The 15,213-nt window shown below is 55.9% G+C and overlaps 2 protein-coding genes across 2 annotated transcripts in view; both read left to right on the forward strand.

The window, feature by feature from the left end:
* NCSTN (nicastrin) overlaps positions 1-7,981 on the forward strand; it is a 28,435-nt gene extending 20,454 nt beyond the window's left edge. The window contains exon 17 of the mRNA XM_049806894.1: positions 7,897-7,981. Within this exon, the coding sequence (XP_049662851.1) occupies positions 7,897-7,929 (33 nt within the window). The 3' untranslated portion in view covers positions 7,930-7,981. The remainder of the gene's footprint in view (positions 1-7,896) is intronic.
* Positions 7,982-8,297: 316 nt separating this feature from the next.
* NHLH1 (nescient helix-loop-helix 1) lies at positions 8,298-11,280 on the forward strand. Its single transcript, XM_049806901.1, has one exon. It carries the CDS (start codon positions 8,312-8,314, stop codon positions 8,714-8,716), a length of 405 nt encoding a protein of 134 aa, XP_049662858.1. The 5' UTR covers positions 8,298-8,311; the 3' UTR covers positions 8,717-11,280.
* Positions 11,281-15,213: the final 3,933 nt, after the last annotated feature.

Here is a 15,213-nt window from a genome sequence, read left to right on the forward strand (position 1 = left end):
AGGGAGACAAAGGCGAGGAGAGGGGCTATCGGAGCCGAGAGCTTCTGTCACTGGCCAGGCAAGCGTGCCCAGGGCGTGGGGAGAGCTGTGCAGATCAGGGGCCTTCTGTTATTAGTTAGGCACATGCACAAGTAAACATGGGTGTGCGTGCAAACACATGTGCTGAGGGGTGCTGGACCTTGCTCAGCCACCTACCCGCACGCACGTGTACTCTGCAGCCCAAGTTTGCACATGCACGCACACTTGTGCACACACAGCTTGCATAGACAGCCTGCATGTGCACACACATTTGCATGTTCTAACATCCTTGCCCAAAAAGGCCTTGAGCCCTGTCTTTGCAGGTCATCATCACCCTGAGTGAAGATAAACAGGCCGCCCAGGTGCTTCTGCAGCGTTGATCCAAATAGCTCTGCTTCCCTCTCACTGTCTGCAAAGAGTCTGGTAGTTGGAGCATCACCTGGCTGAGCATTGCAGTGTGGTCGGCGAGGCCTTGCGCCATCTGTGCAGAGTGTCTGAACCTTCACAGCCAGCCTGGGCTGCAGCCATTAGTTGCAAGAGCATGCTGCAAACCAGACATGATGGAGCTGGCACCTGCCCCCTCCACAAACGGCACTTGTGCATGTCTGGACAAAGTATAATGGCACCAAAGGCGACACTGTGGATGCTACAGGATCTCTGATGGCTTGGCTGCAGGGAATGGTCCAAAAAGGCAGGTCTTCCAGAGAAGACTTTGCCATGAATGAGCAGCTGGGTGGTCACAGGAACATGGCGGAGCCCAGCACCTTTTGTTCTGCAGAGGGTCCTTGCTGGAGAGATGGGGCGCAGTCCCACCATGTGCATGAAGATACCAGTTGATGGGCAGGAGTAGTAATGCCCCCCAGGGATTCTGTCTTTCCAGCATCTGTGAGTTGTGGCCAGGATCTTCTTCCAGGTCTCCAACCCATTGTTTGGACATGCAGCCCTTCACTGTATAAAAGTTACAAAACTCCAGCTGGTTCTGCTCCAGCAGCACAAGGGTTAAAGCTGCCTGTTTTCCCCAACAAGCCCAGGCCAGTGTGGTCCCCAGTGGCTTTGTACAATATGTCGCCTCATCTCCTGCCAAATGCTGCCTCTTCTAGTCTCTTTTCATACCTCACCGTGCCTTCCCTGCACGCACACAGGAGGCTTGGAGCAGCAAGCCCAGCTCAGGTCCCCCTGACCCTGTGCCCAGCTCCTCTCTCTGCAGCCAATCCCTGAACCTTGTGGGTCAAGGTGGGCAAGTCCTGGAGGGCTTCATCCCCTTGGATGGAAAAGCCACAATGGACCCACCTGGGTCCATCAGCCTCATAGGTCAAGCTGAAGATATCAAGAGATTTTTAAAAGTTGGCGGTGCTCCCACTGGTGTTCACCACCCTCTTTCTTCTTGAACGCTGCGTTGAAAGGGAGGCACAGGAATTCGGAGGAAACGAGGGTTTTCTGCAGGCTCCAGCTTGTGGGCTCCTGCGATTAAGAAACCTGGTTGGTTTTGACAAGGAATACCAGTTTTTGCCAGCCAGGAAGTCGGGAAACTCAGAGGTGAAGAACAAAGCCAGAGGGTCTCTTGTTCTCCCTCCCCAAAATCTCATCAGTGTTTTGCCAGCCTTAGGATATTTGAAGCTCAGAAGCTCTTGCCAAGGAGATAGAGAATGAGGCAGCAGACAAAATCCCTGGGATCACGGCAGCTTCCATGGGCTGCAGGCTCTGAGCAGGCACCAGGGAGGATTGCAGCTATGGGGGGAATATTGGCTTCGATTGCAAGGGAAGGGTCTTGAGTTTCTTGCTCTGTCATCACCCTCCCATGAGACCTGTGGCTGTGGCTTCATCTTCCCCTGCTCCCCAGCACAGCCCTGCTGGTGTTTGTCTTGTCCTCCATGAGCTAGTCAGCTCTGCAAGGCCATGCAACACTCATCATCAGGGCTGCATCCTGCCCCTTGACACTTCTCAGGTACAAAGAAAAACCATTTTCTAAGCTGAGGGACATCCCCAGATGAAATCCTCCCTCCTGCCAGTGCAAAATTTGGATGGTGACAGATGAAGGGGCCTTTGCAATCTCAGCTCTTACCTGCAGGAGGAGGAAGTCTGAGAGTCTTCATCATCCCAGGGCAGAGTTAAGGTGACTGTGTTATGGGAAGGGGATCTTGGCTGCTGGGAGCAGGCGTTGTGCTTGTGTCACTGCAGCTGAGCAGAGAGGGCTGTCCCCAGTTAGTGACCCCTGCCGTGGGGGTAAGCGGGGTAGTCCGTGTCCCCACAGAGCACTGTGCATCACTCCCCAAGAGAACTGCAAGGATCCGGGGTGGGAGGATGGATCTGCCAATGCCTCGACTTGAGGGAAGAACTTGAGTGGAAGCTCGCTGAAGGGAGCCGAAACCTGCCCGCTCGCCTGGATGCTGCACACTGCAATGGCTGTGAGGCCAGCACAGATCGGGCCTGGCATCCCCAGTGGGGAGGCTCCGGCAGCCAGCTCCGCTCCTTCCCTCCCCTCCTCCCCGAGCCCGGCCCGGCAGGATGCCTGGAGCAGCGCAGCATCAGCTGCGGAGAGAGGTGGGGCCCTGCTGGCGTCCTGGCAGGGGGAGAGGAGCTGGCCCTGGGGGTGGGCAGGCAAGACGGGAACAGAGGAGGGGCAGGGAGCACAGAGCGAGAAATAAATACAAACAGCCCATCAGGCTTCTCGGGGGAGATGGGGGCCCAGGCGGAGAACTGCAGCGAGGGAGGAGGGGGACGTGTGTGTGCATGGGCAGGGGGATATGGGGCACACAATGGGGCTGAAAGGGATTGGGGAAGGGTGTGCATGCCTCTGTGGATGTGTATGTGCTGCTTGTGTGTCCGCATGTGAGAGAGGAGTAATTTGTGCGTGAGAAGTGTGCGCAGGACATGCATGTGATAGATGCATGACGTGCATTGCATCCAGTGTATTATCCAGGCATGCTGTGCATCGCGCGTATGTTAGTCTCAGGGCGGATGTGGCTATTGCCACGAGCTCATTAGGCGAATATTGTTTTATAATCGGTGCCATAGCAATGGTGAGGCAGGCTTCTCACTGCCACCTGATCCCTCTGCCTCATCCACCACTCGCCCTGCAAACTCTGAGACCATCTGCTGATCCGTGCCACGGGCTGGAGTCCACCCAGGTGCAAATGCCCATCACCTGGACTTCACCTGCCATGCAGAGGAGGGGGAACCAGCCCCCAGGGCCTGGGAGGGAGGTGAGGGGGGCTATAACCTCCAGCACTCAGTGGAAGGAGGAGATGAAGGTGGGAGACTCCAGCAAGCAAGCTGCAGGGAGGTCTGGGAGGACACACACAGATATGTATGCGTGGGGTGGGGGACGCAGGGATTTCAGAGCAGGGAGTTTACCGATAATGAGGACAAACTAGAGCTGATTTTCTCAGGACAGAGTTTAACAAGATAATCTGAAATTGGAGAAGGGCGAGAGGCAGAGACCAAGTCTAACCCACAAAAGAGATCATTGTTTCATGATTAAATAGAGGATCAGTGTTTCAAAGCAATACCTGTGTATTCTGGGTACCTCTTTCTTTCACTTTCTTTCTCTTTCCTCACCAAACTTTACTACAGGTGAATTTTACAGCAGCTCACAAGCAGGACCTGTGGGATAGTTGTTGCTGCTGGTAGAACCTGTCTGGGAGAGGCTGTCCATGGTCCAGGCACCCACCAGTGCTCACCCACCCCACACACACGCCTGCAGACCTGTGCATCACGCAGCTGTGTGCACACGGACACGCATCTATGCCAGCACAGCACGGACACACAGGCCAGCTCACACACACACACATGCCATGGCTGCGGGGGCTGCACACCGGTGGGAGCCACTAGGAAGGCTGTGCTGTTAGTCCCACTTCTGCAGACACTGCTCCTTGTCCCCCCCCCAGCGCAGGGACTTGCCTGCCTGCCTGTCTCTCCCTCTCCCCTTTCCACGTTCGCTCCCATCTCTCTATTTCTCCTTTATGAAATATGCATGGAGAACAGATGTCGCCTTCTCCCGGAGCACCCCCACCCTCCTCCCTCCCTTTTTCCCTCCCTCTCTCCCAGCCCACCACCTCCATCCACCCTCCAGGACCACATCCAACCTCCACCTCCCTCCTCTCCCGGGGGCTCCAACCTCCCGCACAGCCAATGGCATCCCCTCTCTTGACTTTAATATTTATGAGGGGGGGAGCACCGGAGCGGCCAATGAGGCGGCCGGGGTCGGACCCGGCGTGCGAGGCTGGGGTGTATATATAGCGTATGGGGCACATGCCTCCTTGGGGTGTCCATCTCAATGTGTGGTGGCCTGCTCGCACTCCTGCCCAAGGAGTAGCATGCCTGGGCCCCGAGGCTGCCGGGGTTCCCCCTGACCCCCCAGGTCTATCCCGCAAAGCAGGACACCGTGCACACCTAGGGAAACTTTCTGCCTCCTCAATGGATGGATGAGCCAAGCGGTTCCTCCCTCCCTGGATTACTTGAGCTTCATTCTGCTGGAAGAGAAAAGCTGGAGCCTGGGAATGGTCATCGGCTTGGGGGTAAGGTGGCTGTCCTGGGGATGGGTGAGCAGTGCTCCTGGATGTTGCTGCGAGGTTTGATGCTGCTGAAATGGAAGTGTGGCAGGTGGGGAGAGGGATGGCAAGTGGTCTGTGTGGGAAGATAGCCCTCTGCACAAAGCCGCAGGCTCTCCCGGGCAGGGGGCTTGACCTTGGTGTAAGGTTTAAGAACAAACCTGCATGCGCTTCCTTCACTTTGGGCTCGGCGGTGGCATGGGGGATTTCTGATCAGGAAAAAGAAAAGGAACCTCCATTCAGATGGCCTGAAAGTGCATCCCAGACACACTTTGCATGGCCAGGGAGTCTTCAAAAATGGTTACACCACTGGTCTGAAGGGCAACCGAGGAGATGGGAAGCATTGCTTCCCATTGGGGGTTTAAGCATTACTGGGGTTTTGCTGAAGGTAGGACTGGAGCAAGTGTAGGTTTAACAGAGGTTCCTGCAGTAGATGAATTTAGGAAGATGACAGTTTACAGTTCATCTGAAGGAAAGAGTGAAAAAGAGCCTTTCAGAGCACAAGTCACCCATGCAAAGGAAAAGCTTTTTGAGGATTGGGCTAACCCAGCAAAGGAGGAGTGGGATAAGGAGTTTATTTGGGTCCAGTACTGAAACTTGTCTTCATGCAAATAGTCAGGCATCTCCTGCCGACATCCTTCTGCAACTGAGAATAGAGACCCCCATGCAGGACTCCTGCCTGCCATGTTTGATACACCTTAAATTCACTCTCAAGGATGGTGAGACAGGGACAGCAATGTGTCCCACAGCCTGTGCGCTCTGCAGACCCCAGCAGACTGGTGAGTGGTTCCCAGGCTGTTCATGAGCCAGGTCGCCATCCCCATCTGCCCAAGGAGAAGGAGTTTTTGCAGCTTCCCCTACTGCAGGATGAAGTAACACGCTTGTGCCTCAGTGCTGGTGTTCCAGGAGGGGACAGAAGGCAATTGTTTGTCTTCTTCCCTGCCCTGTGCTGAAGCAATGGGGCCAGGAGGCAGCGGAGCTGCTCTGCAGTTTCTTGCCAGGGTGGCTCACCCGCACATGGACTGCACCTCCACCACAGCCCCAGTCAGATGAGGCAGCACCTGAGTTTGCAGAGCAAGAGGAGAACAGGCCCGTTGTTTTCAGAGCAGCAGCACCTGGATTAAGAGAGAGACAGAAGAGCGATGAAGCTGTGCAAAAGATTAAATGCAGTTCCCCATCCCTAAGAGCAGGGGGGGAGAGTATTTAAAGAGAAGCTGTGCACACAGGTGTGGAGCTGCACACCTGAGCATGATCCTGGATGTCCATGCACCCACTCCTCACCACGGCCAAGATGCTGAAAGTGCAGAGCTGCTGTGGCACATGTCCAACCCCAGAGCCAACCTTCCCTCTTTCTCCTGGCCCGGCTGCAGCGTCTCTGGAGCTTGCACTCAGGGCTGGAGCAGCAGTCCTGCCCTGCTGTGGGGAGCTGCTGTGGCTGGGAGCAACAGTGCAGGGACAGCTATTGTGAGTGGGAGCAGGGTGGCACCACCAACATGCAGGGGAACATCAGGGCTGTGGCAACAAGTCTCGAGCTGGCCATGAAGGGCTGCCCCAGCTCACCAGCCATGCACAGATTTGCTTTGGGTGGTGTTTGCCCATGGACATGCTGCTCCTGAGGGCAGAGCAGCCAGCAGGGCAGGACTGCTCCCTCCATCGCCGAGCACCAGAAAGGAGGTCCCAGGTCTGCAGGAAGGGGACAAGAGCAGAAGGAAAAAAGAAATTATAGCAGAAGGGTAACGGAGAAGGTTAAACAAGGTGCAGGAGTCAAGGCTATAGACAGCTACAGCAGATATGGCTAATTCAGGAACTTGAGACACACTCTCTTGCGTTGGTCGTGGTTCTTGGTCCCTGGCTGGTTTGTCTCTGAAGCTGATCACAGGGAGAGCAAGTTAAACACAAACCCAAACTCAGCCATACTCTTAAGGACAGTGCAGCTTATTGCAAGCTCAAAGCCTTGAGAGGGCATTTCCACAGATCCTGAAAGCCACGTTTCCATCAGCCCTTCCATCATCTCCAGACTAAGGGCTTCACAGGAGTAACTTTTTGTTTAAGATTTGAATGGTTTACTTGTACTCTCATGCATAGCTGAAAGGTTTTGTGTTATAGCAAAAAAAGTTCAGGGTTTTTTTTGTTTGTTTTGTGAAATCTGAATATCACAGTGCAAGGGTGAGTGTGTGTGTACACAGAGATGCCTAACTTGGGGTAGATTTATAAGCATGGGTGTAAGTTATTGTGCATAAATGGATGTGGCTTTCTCACAGAGGAGTTTCTGACTGGGAACATTTGCACATATGTGCTGGGAAATATGTCTGTGTGTATATGTGTATCTGTGTGTGTACATGTGTGTTTGTGTAAGCATGCAAAGAAGCAGCCACGTATGTTGGGGGGGGTGGGGGTGTCAGAGGAACTGTGCAGACATTTCTATACATGCTTAAGGGGTTCCTTGTCTTTCTTGGGCAGTGTTTCTGCAAACACACATCAAGGGCTCTGCCCCCCACCAGTCTTTTAAAACGGGATGTGGACTATTTCTTCCCAGTCATTGCCTGTCCATATTCGTTTAGTTTCTGTTTCTCAGTCATATGGCTCATTACAAGCTTGTCAGGCCTGAGAGAGGTAATATGTTGTACATCTCTGCCTGGCTGGCTTCCCAGCCAGGCTGCCGACTCTTCCAGCAGCAGCGTTTCCCCATCTGAAGTTTGTTTCCCTTCCCCTGCTCCACCCCAGCCCTTCCCCTGCCCAGGGGGAAGATGCGCCTTCGGCAAGACCTGCCTTTCCCAGACCTGCTCCTGGGGTGCTGGAGGCATCTGTGCAGGCCCGGGGCACCCATGCCGGAGCCTCGCAGGGAAGGCAGTGGGGGGGAGGAGAAGGGAGAGGAAAGGCAGCTTTCCTGGCCAGTGGCACAGCATCCCGGAGGGAGTGGGGAGCCAGCGTCTATTTGGACACATCAAGGAAAGCAGCTGTGTTGGGTTCCATATGTTGGGGGTGCCAGGATCCATGACATACGGGCTCATTTAGTATACAAAAAGCCCCCCTTTCTCTCGCCCCTGCAGTCTGTTTTTCCCCTTCGCTCATCCACCACCTGTCATCTCTCTGGAGAGCCCGGAGAAATGGCTTCCACCTTCTCCCGGAGCCACCCCAAAGGCTCCCTCTCCACCGTCCGTGACCGGGGACCCAGAGCCCCAGCCCATCCCATCAAGGACAGGCTGTGCCCTGCTCCGGCTGGGGCCAACTGCAGGGCAGGTGGAGCAAACAGCCGTGCTCTCTAGCTATGTCTCGTGTCTGCCAGGAGGTGGGCAATACTGAGAGCCCCTGTGCTTCTGTTTTCTAGAGCACGCAGGAGGAGTTCGGCTTTGACACCTGACAGCTCTGAAACTGGGTCCTGCCACAGCTGCACGGAAGAGCCCACAGTCTCTGTGCACACGTGCACACAGAGGATATTTATTTATTTATTTATTTATTTTATTTATATGCATCCTGACATCTTTCTTACATTATTTATTGTGAAAGTTGTTGCCCACCCAACTAGTTCTCTGGAGAAAAGGGAAAATTTTGAAATTCCCTTGCGGAGACTGTGTGTGATGAGGAGGAAGAGGAGGAGAATAACCAGGGGCTTGCTGTGAGCCAGAGACCCTCCCTTTAAAGTAGGGCAGTTTTGCTTTGACATACTGCCTGGGTCAGTGTGTCCTCCTGACATACCATATCTCTGAAGCATCCATCTGTCTGTCCACCCCTCTTCTGCGAAGATGATGCTCAATTCAGATCAGACAGAGATCGACCTGCCCCCGACACACTCCGAGTCCGAATCTGTCTTCAGCGACTGTGGAGGCGGCCGCGCAGGCAGCACGGAGGACGCCGGTGGCGTTGGCTTGTGTGCTCAGTCCCGGATAGCTGAGCCGGGTGAGGCTGTGAAGAAAGACCTGCAGCACCTGAGTCGGGAAGAGCGTAGGCGCCGGCGGCGTGCCACGGCCAAATACCGGACAGCCCACGCCACGCGGGAGCGCATCCGCGTTGAAGCCTTCAACATGGCCTTTGCTGAGCTGCGGAAGCTGCTGCCCACCCTGCCACCGGACAAGAAGCTCTCCAAGATTGAGATTCTCCGCCTGGCCATCTGCTACATCTCCTACCTGAACCACGTGCTGGATGTCTGAGCTGCCCAACCTGCATCTGTCTGTCGGCCACATCTCCTACCTGAACCATGTGCTGGGCATCTGAGCCAAAAGCTCAAGTCCGTCTGTCCATCTACAACCTGAACCACATGTTGGACATCCAAAATGCTGTGCCTGTGTTCATCCATCTGTTCAAATGGACCAAGTCCCCAGCTGTCTGCTCTACCCCCTATCTGAACTATGTTCTGTATTTCCCCATCACCAAGCCCACATCTGTCTGTCTTTCCATCCTGCCTGAGACAGGCTGGATGTTTGGTCCATCAGCCATCTGTCTGTCCTGCTGGATCTGCTGCCTGAAGCCTGTGCTGGCCATGTACACTCCCAACTTCTGTCTGTCCTTCTGCTGCGCATCCCACTGATGCTGCCTAAGGGATCCTGAGCCTGCATCCATCAGTCTGTCTGCCACGTCCCCTCGCTGACCCATAGCAGGAGCCACTGAGCCCAAGTCTGCGTGTGTCACCTCTTTTATACAAGCCACAAAAAAATGGACCTGTGAAACACTGCAGCACCAAGCAGCGCTGGAGTCTTGTCCATCTGTCTGCCTCCGCCTTCTGCCACCGGCCGCCCCACCAGCACGGCCAGTCTGGGCATTTTGTCTGTTTGCTGCTGTTCTGCCCCTGGCATTGTGCTGGTCACTTAAAGGCCCACGTCAGGACTATCTTCTCTGCAGAGGGAGCACAGCCCAGAAGCATCCTTGGGCACAGAGCAGCTCCTCTGTGTTTGCCCAGGCTTTTCACACCCCAAAAAGAAGAACAAAGTATGGTGCAGACCTGGCAGGACCTGGCCACGCTTTCCACAGATGACAGCAGCTGGTTCCCCTCAAGACGGAGCAGAGAAGTGTGCTCACTCACTGTGCTGCCCACAAGGTGCCCAGAGCAGAGCTGGCCAGGCTGGAGCAGCACCCGGGGTCTCTCCAAGCCCCTCCATCACACATCTGGTCTCCCTGAAGCTCAGCACTCTGCTCCCCAGACCTGTGCATCCCAGGCTTTGCTGCCCAACCCTCCTTTGCACTAGTGCACGATGAGTGTGAAGCCCCCCTGGCCTGGCCCATTGCACCAACAGACACAACAACCCCGGGGCACCAGAGCTCCCCATGCAGCACTTCATCCCTCCTCCCCACTATTCCTCTGTCTCCCCTTCAGTGCTCCTGGTGAAAAAGGCCTGAGTGGGTCACAAGTGTGGCACATGCCCCAGAACAAGTGGACACCGGCGCTCAGGTCCCCCTCCTCTGCAGTGCAACTGGTGCTGCCGGGCTCATGTGCAAAGAGGCTTACCCCCAGGGTGCCAGAGGCCCCCCGGTTTACACCAGTACGGCACTGGTGCAGCATGACCTTTCACAGCACACACTCTGCTGGGGTAAACTGCACTTTACCTGCAGCTTGCAGGGCAGTGGGGTTGGAAAGGGGAGGAGGCAGACACAGCCCCTTTGCCCAGTTTCCAGCAGCTGGGGCTCTCCCCCCGCCCCCAACGTGGATCAGCACTTTGGGAGAGGGAGGGGAGTGGGAAGGGAAAGCAGAGCCGAGCAGCCTTTTCTCCAGCAAGGGCATGCTGAGGCTGGGTAAAGCTCGTTGCAAGAGTGAATGTTTTGCCTTGTTTTATGGGTGTGTGTTTGTTTTAAGAGTTAATTTTGCACTGGCAGCGGCAAGAGCACAGGCAGAGCCCGGGCAAGGGGACCTTGCAGAAACCACTGGCTGTGCTTAGAGCCAATGCTCCAGGCCAGGAACAAAGCCACAGCCTGGCCCACGAGGAAGGGGTTGGGGCTGCTCCTCATTAAGGGGAGATGGGCAGTGGTCCGGCCCACAGGGTAGGTGCTGGGGGAGATGGACTTGGTGTGCCAGAGATGAAACAGTCATGGTGAGAGGGTCAGTGCAAACACCAGCAAACCCCCAGAGCTGGAGCAGAGGGTCCCAGCAGTGCTGCCCTGCAGGGTCACACCCTCTGCTTTTTGCCCTCCCGAGGTGTTGGCCACTGCCCATGCCAGGTGTCCGAGCCCTGGGAGCCCCAGGTGGGCTTCCTGGGACCTTGCAAACCTCCTGGCTCCATCCCACCCCTGTGTCTGCTGCCAGTTCCCAGCGATGCCTCGCTCCATACCTCATTTCCCCCCCCCCATAAAAGCAGGGAGAATGATCGCTACCTCTGTCTCGCAAGGACTTGCCAGTGAATGTGGGATCCCCGAGGGCCAGAGCAGTGGACCCTGCAGCTGGCTCCCCCGTCACTGCACTGCTCAGCAGAGCAGTGACAGAGCAAAACAGAGCAGGGCAGCCCACCCTTCCCCTCCACTCACCAGCCATGTCTCTGTGCCACAAGGATATTTATTGAATTAATTTATTGATAAATGTTATTATTTATTTGCTGTGTTGTGCACTTTCGGGAAAGGAAAACTAGAAAACAAACAAACAAAAAATAATAACCGCAGCAGAAAACCAACCAACCCACCCTTGTACACAGTGTGCCCCAGCGTGTGTTTGTCTTGGCTGTTCAGACTGTGCAAGGATTTATTATTTATGAGTTCACAAGGAAGTTGGGGAGGGGGAAATGAATTAAACTGCCAGCAAAAGAGAGATCTTGAACTTGGAGTGCCCGGCTTCCCTTTTTCTTTCTTTTTTTTTTTTTAATCTTGTTTTTAACCATCTCTTCCTTGCGCTGTTTGACAGTGGTGGTGGATTCCCTATGCAGTAGTTGATGGCTGCGGCCGTGCCTGTGAAAGGAGGCGGGGGGAGGGAGGCCATCACCCACCGCTCCGGCCAAGGGACCAGGACATGTCCTCTTGGCACTCGAAGAATCCTACCAGCACCAGCCAGGCTCAGGCTTGCTCAGAACCAGGGTGCACACCGTGTCTTTGGCTTTCCCCAGGTGTGCAGTCACCGTTTGAGCCTAGCTTGGGTTTGCTGGGACAAGCAGACCCCAAATGGCCCAGTCCCTCCGGTGACAGCAGAGGGATGAGGACATCTGGTTCAGACATCAGCATCTCCAAACACACCCAGTAAACCACCTTCTCTCTCCTGTGTACCCCTGGGAAATCAGCGCAGCCCTGGCTCCAAAGTCACCCATCACTTGACCATGAACCTCTGCCTGGCAGAGCCCCTGGGATTCCCTTCTCCATGTCCCCCAGCCCTCTCCCCTGTGAGCCTCTAGCACTCTCCCCGCTTCCTCAGCCCACCCTGAGCTACGTGGGGAAGCAAGTTTGCGGCTCGTCTCTTTTGTCTGCGCCAATCCCGCGCGTCCCTAGGGGTAGGTTGCAGCTGTTCGCCAACTTGCTCCAAATTTCTTCATATAATCAATTGGCCTCGGCTGCAGCTCGGCTCAGCAGAGATGCGTCAAAGGGGAAATAATAAACATGGGGGAGGGAGCAGGGTAAGGAAGCGGGGAAACTTTGCACCAGGCTGCAGGGGCAATAGTGGCTGGTGGGGCACAGGAGGGGACCTTGGGAGACCTCAGCCCTCCCAGGGCCCCTTTTTGTCCCAGCTCAGGGATTTCTCTACGGTGTTCACCCCTTGGGATGCACTGTGTCTCCGCCGCCTGCATCCAGATCCAGCTCTTCTCCCAATCCCTCTGGCACCAGCCTCCAGCACGGAGGTTTGTGTGGAGCGGCCATCTCCATCCCACCCCTGGCCACCCGCTCTCCAGGAGGTGGTAATCGGGTTAGGGCAGCGCGAGCTCCACAGCGGCGGCTCCCAAACCTCTGCGGGGCTGTTGTTCCCGGCTGCCAACCCCGGCCCTGACATATGGTCCTCATTGTGCCTCACACAATGGAAACACTTCATGCTAATTTAGATGCTGGTTCTGGCCTTGCTGTCATCTCCGACAGATTGGGTCCCTTGCCTGTTCTTTGTGCTTGTGGGCAGGCAGGGTAACAGGCAGCTTGGCTTCTCCTCTACCTCCCTGAGCATTTTCCTAGGTACTTCACAACTCTTTCCCTATTCCCACAGCTATTTCCTTCTCTCTCTGTCTCTCCTTCCCTATACACAGCTCCATCTCTCCATCCCTCCCCTGGCTGCTGGAGGACACTGGTCCCAGGGCACAGGTAGGTATGTGCACGAAAAGTGTTTCACAATAGCTTTTCATTTGAAAAATACCCATGGAAAATAGTGCTGACGGTGCAGATAGAGAGACATGCATGAAACTGCTCAGCTGCTTCTACCTGGTGGCATTTCTGTGTCCCTGCCCCGGGGACAAGTTGGAGATGACTGCTAGGCCCCTTCCACGTCCCTTCCTCCCCCCAAAAAGGAGTAGCCGGGGCAGGATGTGACACCCCGGGTTGGGAAAGGGGAAGGACACCCCTTGTTTCAGCCTGCTGCCCCAGGGCCAGGTTGCCTGTGTGTGCCCTGGTCCCCAGGGGATGTCACCGTGGGCAGCAGCTGTGTCCCCAGCTCGCCTACACGAGGCGGCAGTGCCATCTGCTGGGTCCCCGGGACGAGGCCCTGCATGCTCATGCCAGACCCCTGTCACCCCCCAGGCTGGGGACCCCATCCCTAGAGCATCCCTGTCCCCTGCAAAGTGACCCAAACCCCACTGAAGCTCTCGGGCAGGGCTGGGACTGGGACAGACACAAGGGACAAAGGCAAATGGCACCCATGTGCATATGTGGGACGTTCCCAAAAGCATCTTCCATGACCCATCGTTTTAAATGCTCTTTCGTGCTTGATTTAGAGCACAAGGGTCTCCTGAGGCTGTGATGCTGATCAGAGGCAGGCAACTGGGAGAGGCAGGCCCTGGCCCAAACAGGCCAACTTGCTCACTAGGTAAAGCTGGTGAGATCTGATCCCTTCCTTCGAGACATGGAGCAGGAGCTAAGGAGCCATCAGATGCCTCGTGCCAGCAATCGCATGGCAGAGATAAAGAGCCTGTCTGGACAGCAGCGTGGCAAGAGCATGCAGCAGGGACAGTTTGGGACCCATGAGTTGTCGTCCACCCCAGGCAGGGTCCGCAGCACGTGACACTGAGAGATGAGTGCCAGTGGGCCAAGGAGGTCTGGTGAGATCACCGGCAGCCTGCATAGCCCCAGGGCTTGCAGACAGGTCAGACAAACATCTGTGGGAATGGGTTAGATGCTGCTGACCCTGCCCAGGGCAGGGAGAGGCTAGCCACCCTGCTTTCCAGGACTCCTAATCTCCAGAGTTATCTGCCCAGACTCTCTGCCCCCCTCCCTGCAGAGTGGAAAGCCCAGCCATGACACCTTGGGACTGATGGGTGTTGGACCTGTCTGGGGTCCGGTTGTTAGTGTGTAGGGTGATGGGTCAGCTCTGAGCAGGGAGAGAGGTCTGGCAGGTGTGAGGGGACATAACTGCTCCCTGCTCTGCTCAGGGAAGTGTATGAGGACTTTGCAAGGGCCCTGGGTCTTCCCTGCTGTGTAGAAGGTAATTTCCAAGAACAAGACAAGACGGAGCTGGTTTTGGGAGTCCTTCATCCCCAGGAGATGGATGGGAAGCATCCAGCACCCTGTGCACTGCTGATACCAGGTGTTCCACATGGGACAGGGCTGGGCACCTTGCAGAGCCGGGCAGGCTCTTCTGTCCTGAGAGCAGGGTGCAGAGGGAGGGGACCATCCCTGTAAATCACAACGTGGAACAATGCAGCCCTTTGCCAGATGGCAGGGAGGCTCCAGCAACCCCAGCTGGCCAGGAATGAGCTCTGAGGGCCCATTAATCACTCCAGGAGCCGGAGCAGGAGTGAGAGGATGGCCTGGGGCAGCTGGCTGCAGGGGGAAGGGAGAGCAGAGGGGGCCCATACCCGGCAGCGATCCCCAAGCCCTGCTAGGTCCCAAGGTCCCAAACTTGGCCACAGCTCCTGCACTCCCAAGGTTATACCTCAAGGCTGCTCCAGTGACTCACACAGTCCATTGAGCCATGTAAAAGGGGGCACTAACACACACACACACCCCCCAGCTCTGTGCCAGGACCCAGGGGACCAGCACAGGCTGGGATCCACCTCCCTCAAGTCTCCATGTCCAGCACAGGATGCAGCATTGTGTCTCCTTGCCATTTCGTAGGTGGAGACAGAGAGAGAGCTGGAGCAACCCCGAGGCTGCTCAAGCCACCCCAGGGAATAGGCTGGAGCTGGGCTTCCCAGTGACGCCTGCAGCATGGAGCCCAGGTGAGAGGTAGGAAAATACACAGTTGGACAAAGGTCACTGGCCGAGCTGAGCTGCATGGAGCACCCCAAAGCAGGAACCAGAACAATGGCTCCTAGATGGGCTCCTCCACGAGAGCTATGACACTTGATAAAAAAAAGGAGGGAGAAGCTGGCCAGACTGTGTGGGGGGGTCCTTCCCGAGGTGCCCCAAGCTCTGTGTTCCAGCTTACAGCTCTGGCTGCCCTTTCCCTCCCTTCTTCCTCACCCAGCGGCTCTCACCAAGCTCAGCCTGGACCATGCATTTCTGCTGCTGTGGAGAGGATGTTGCCAGACACCCCCCACCTGGTGCCTCAGCTTTATGGGACACCACGGTGGCAGGGACGTGACCCAAAAGGACCCAAAACACA

Source organism: Accipiter gentilis, chromosome 7, assembly GCF_929443795.1.
Source record: "Accipiter gentilis chromosome 7, bAccGen1.1, whole genome shotgun sequence".
NCBI lineage: Eukaryota > Metazoa > Chordata > Aves > Accipitriformes > Accipitridae > Astur > Astur gentilis.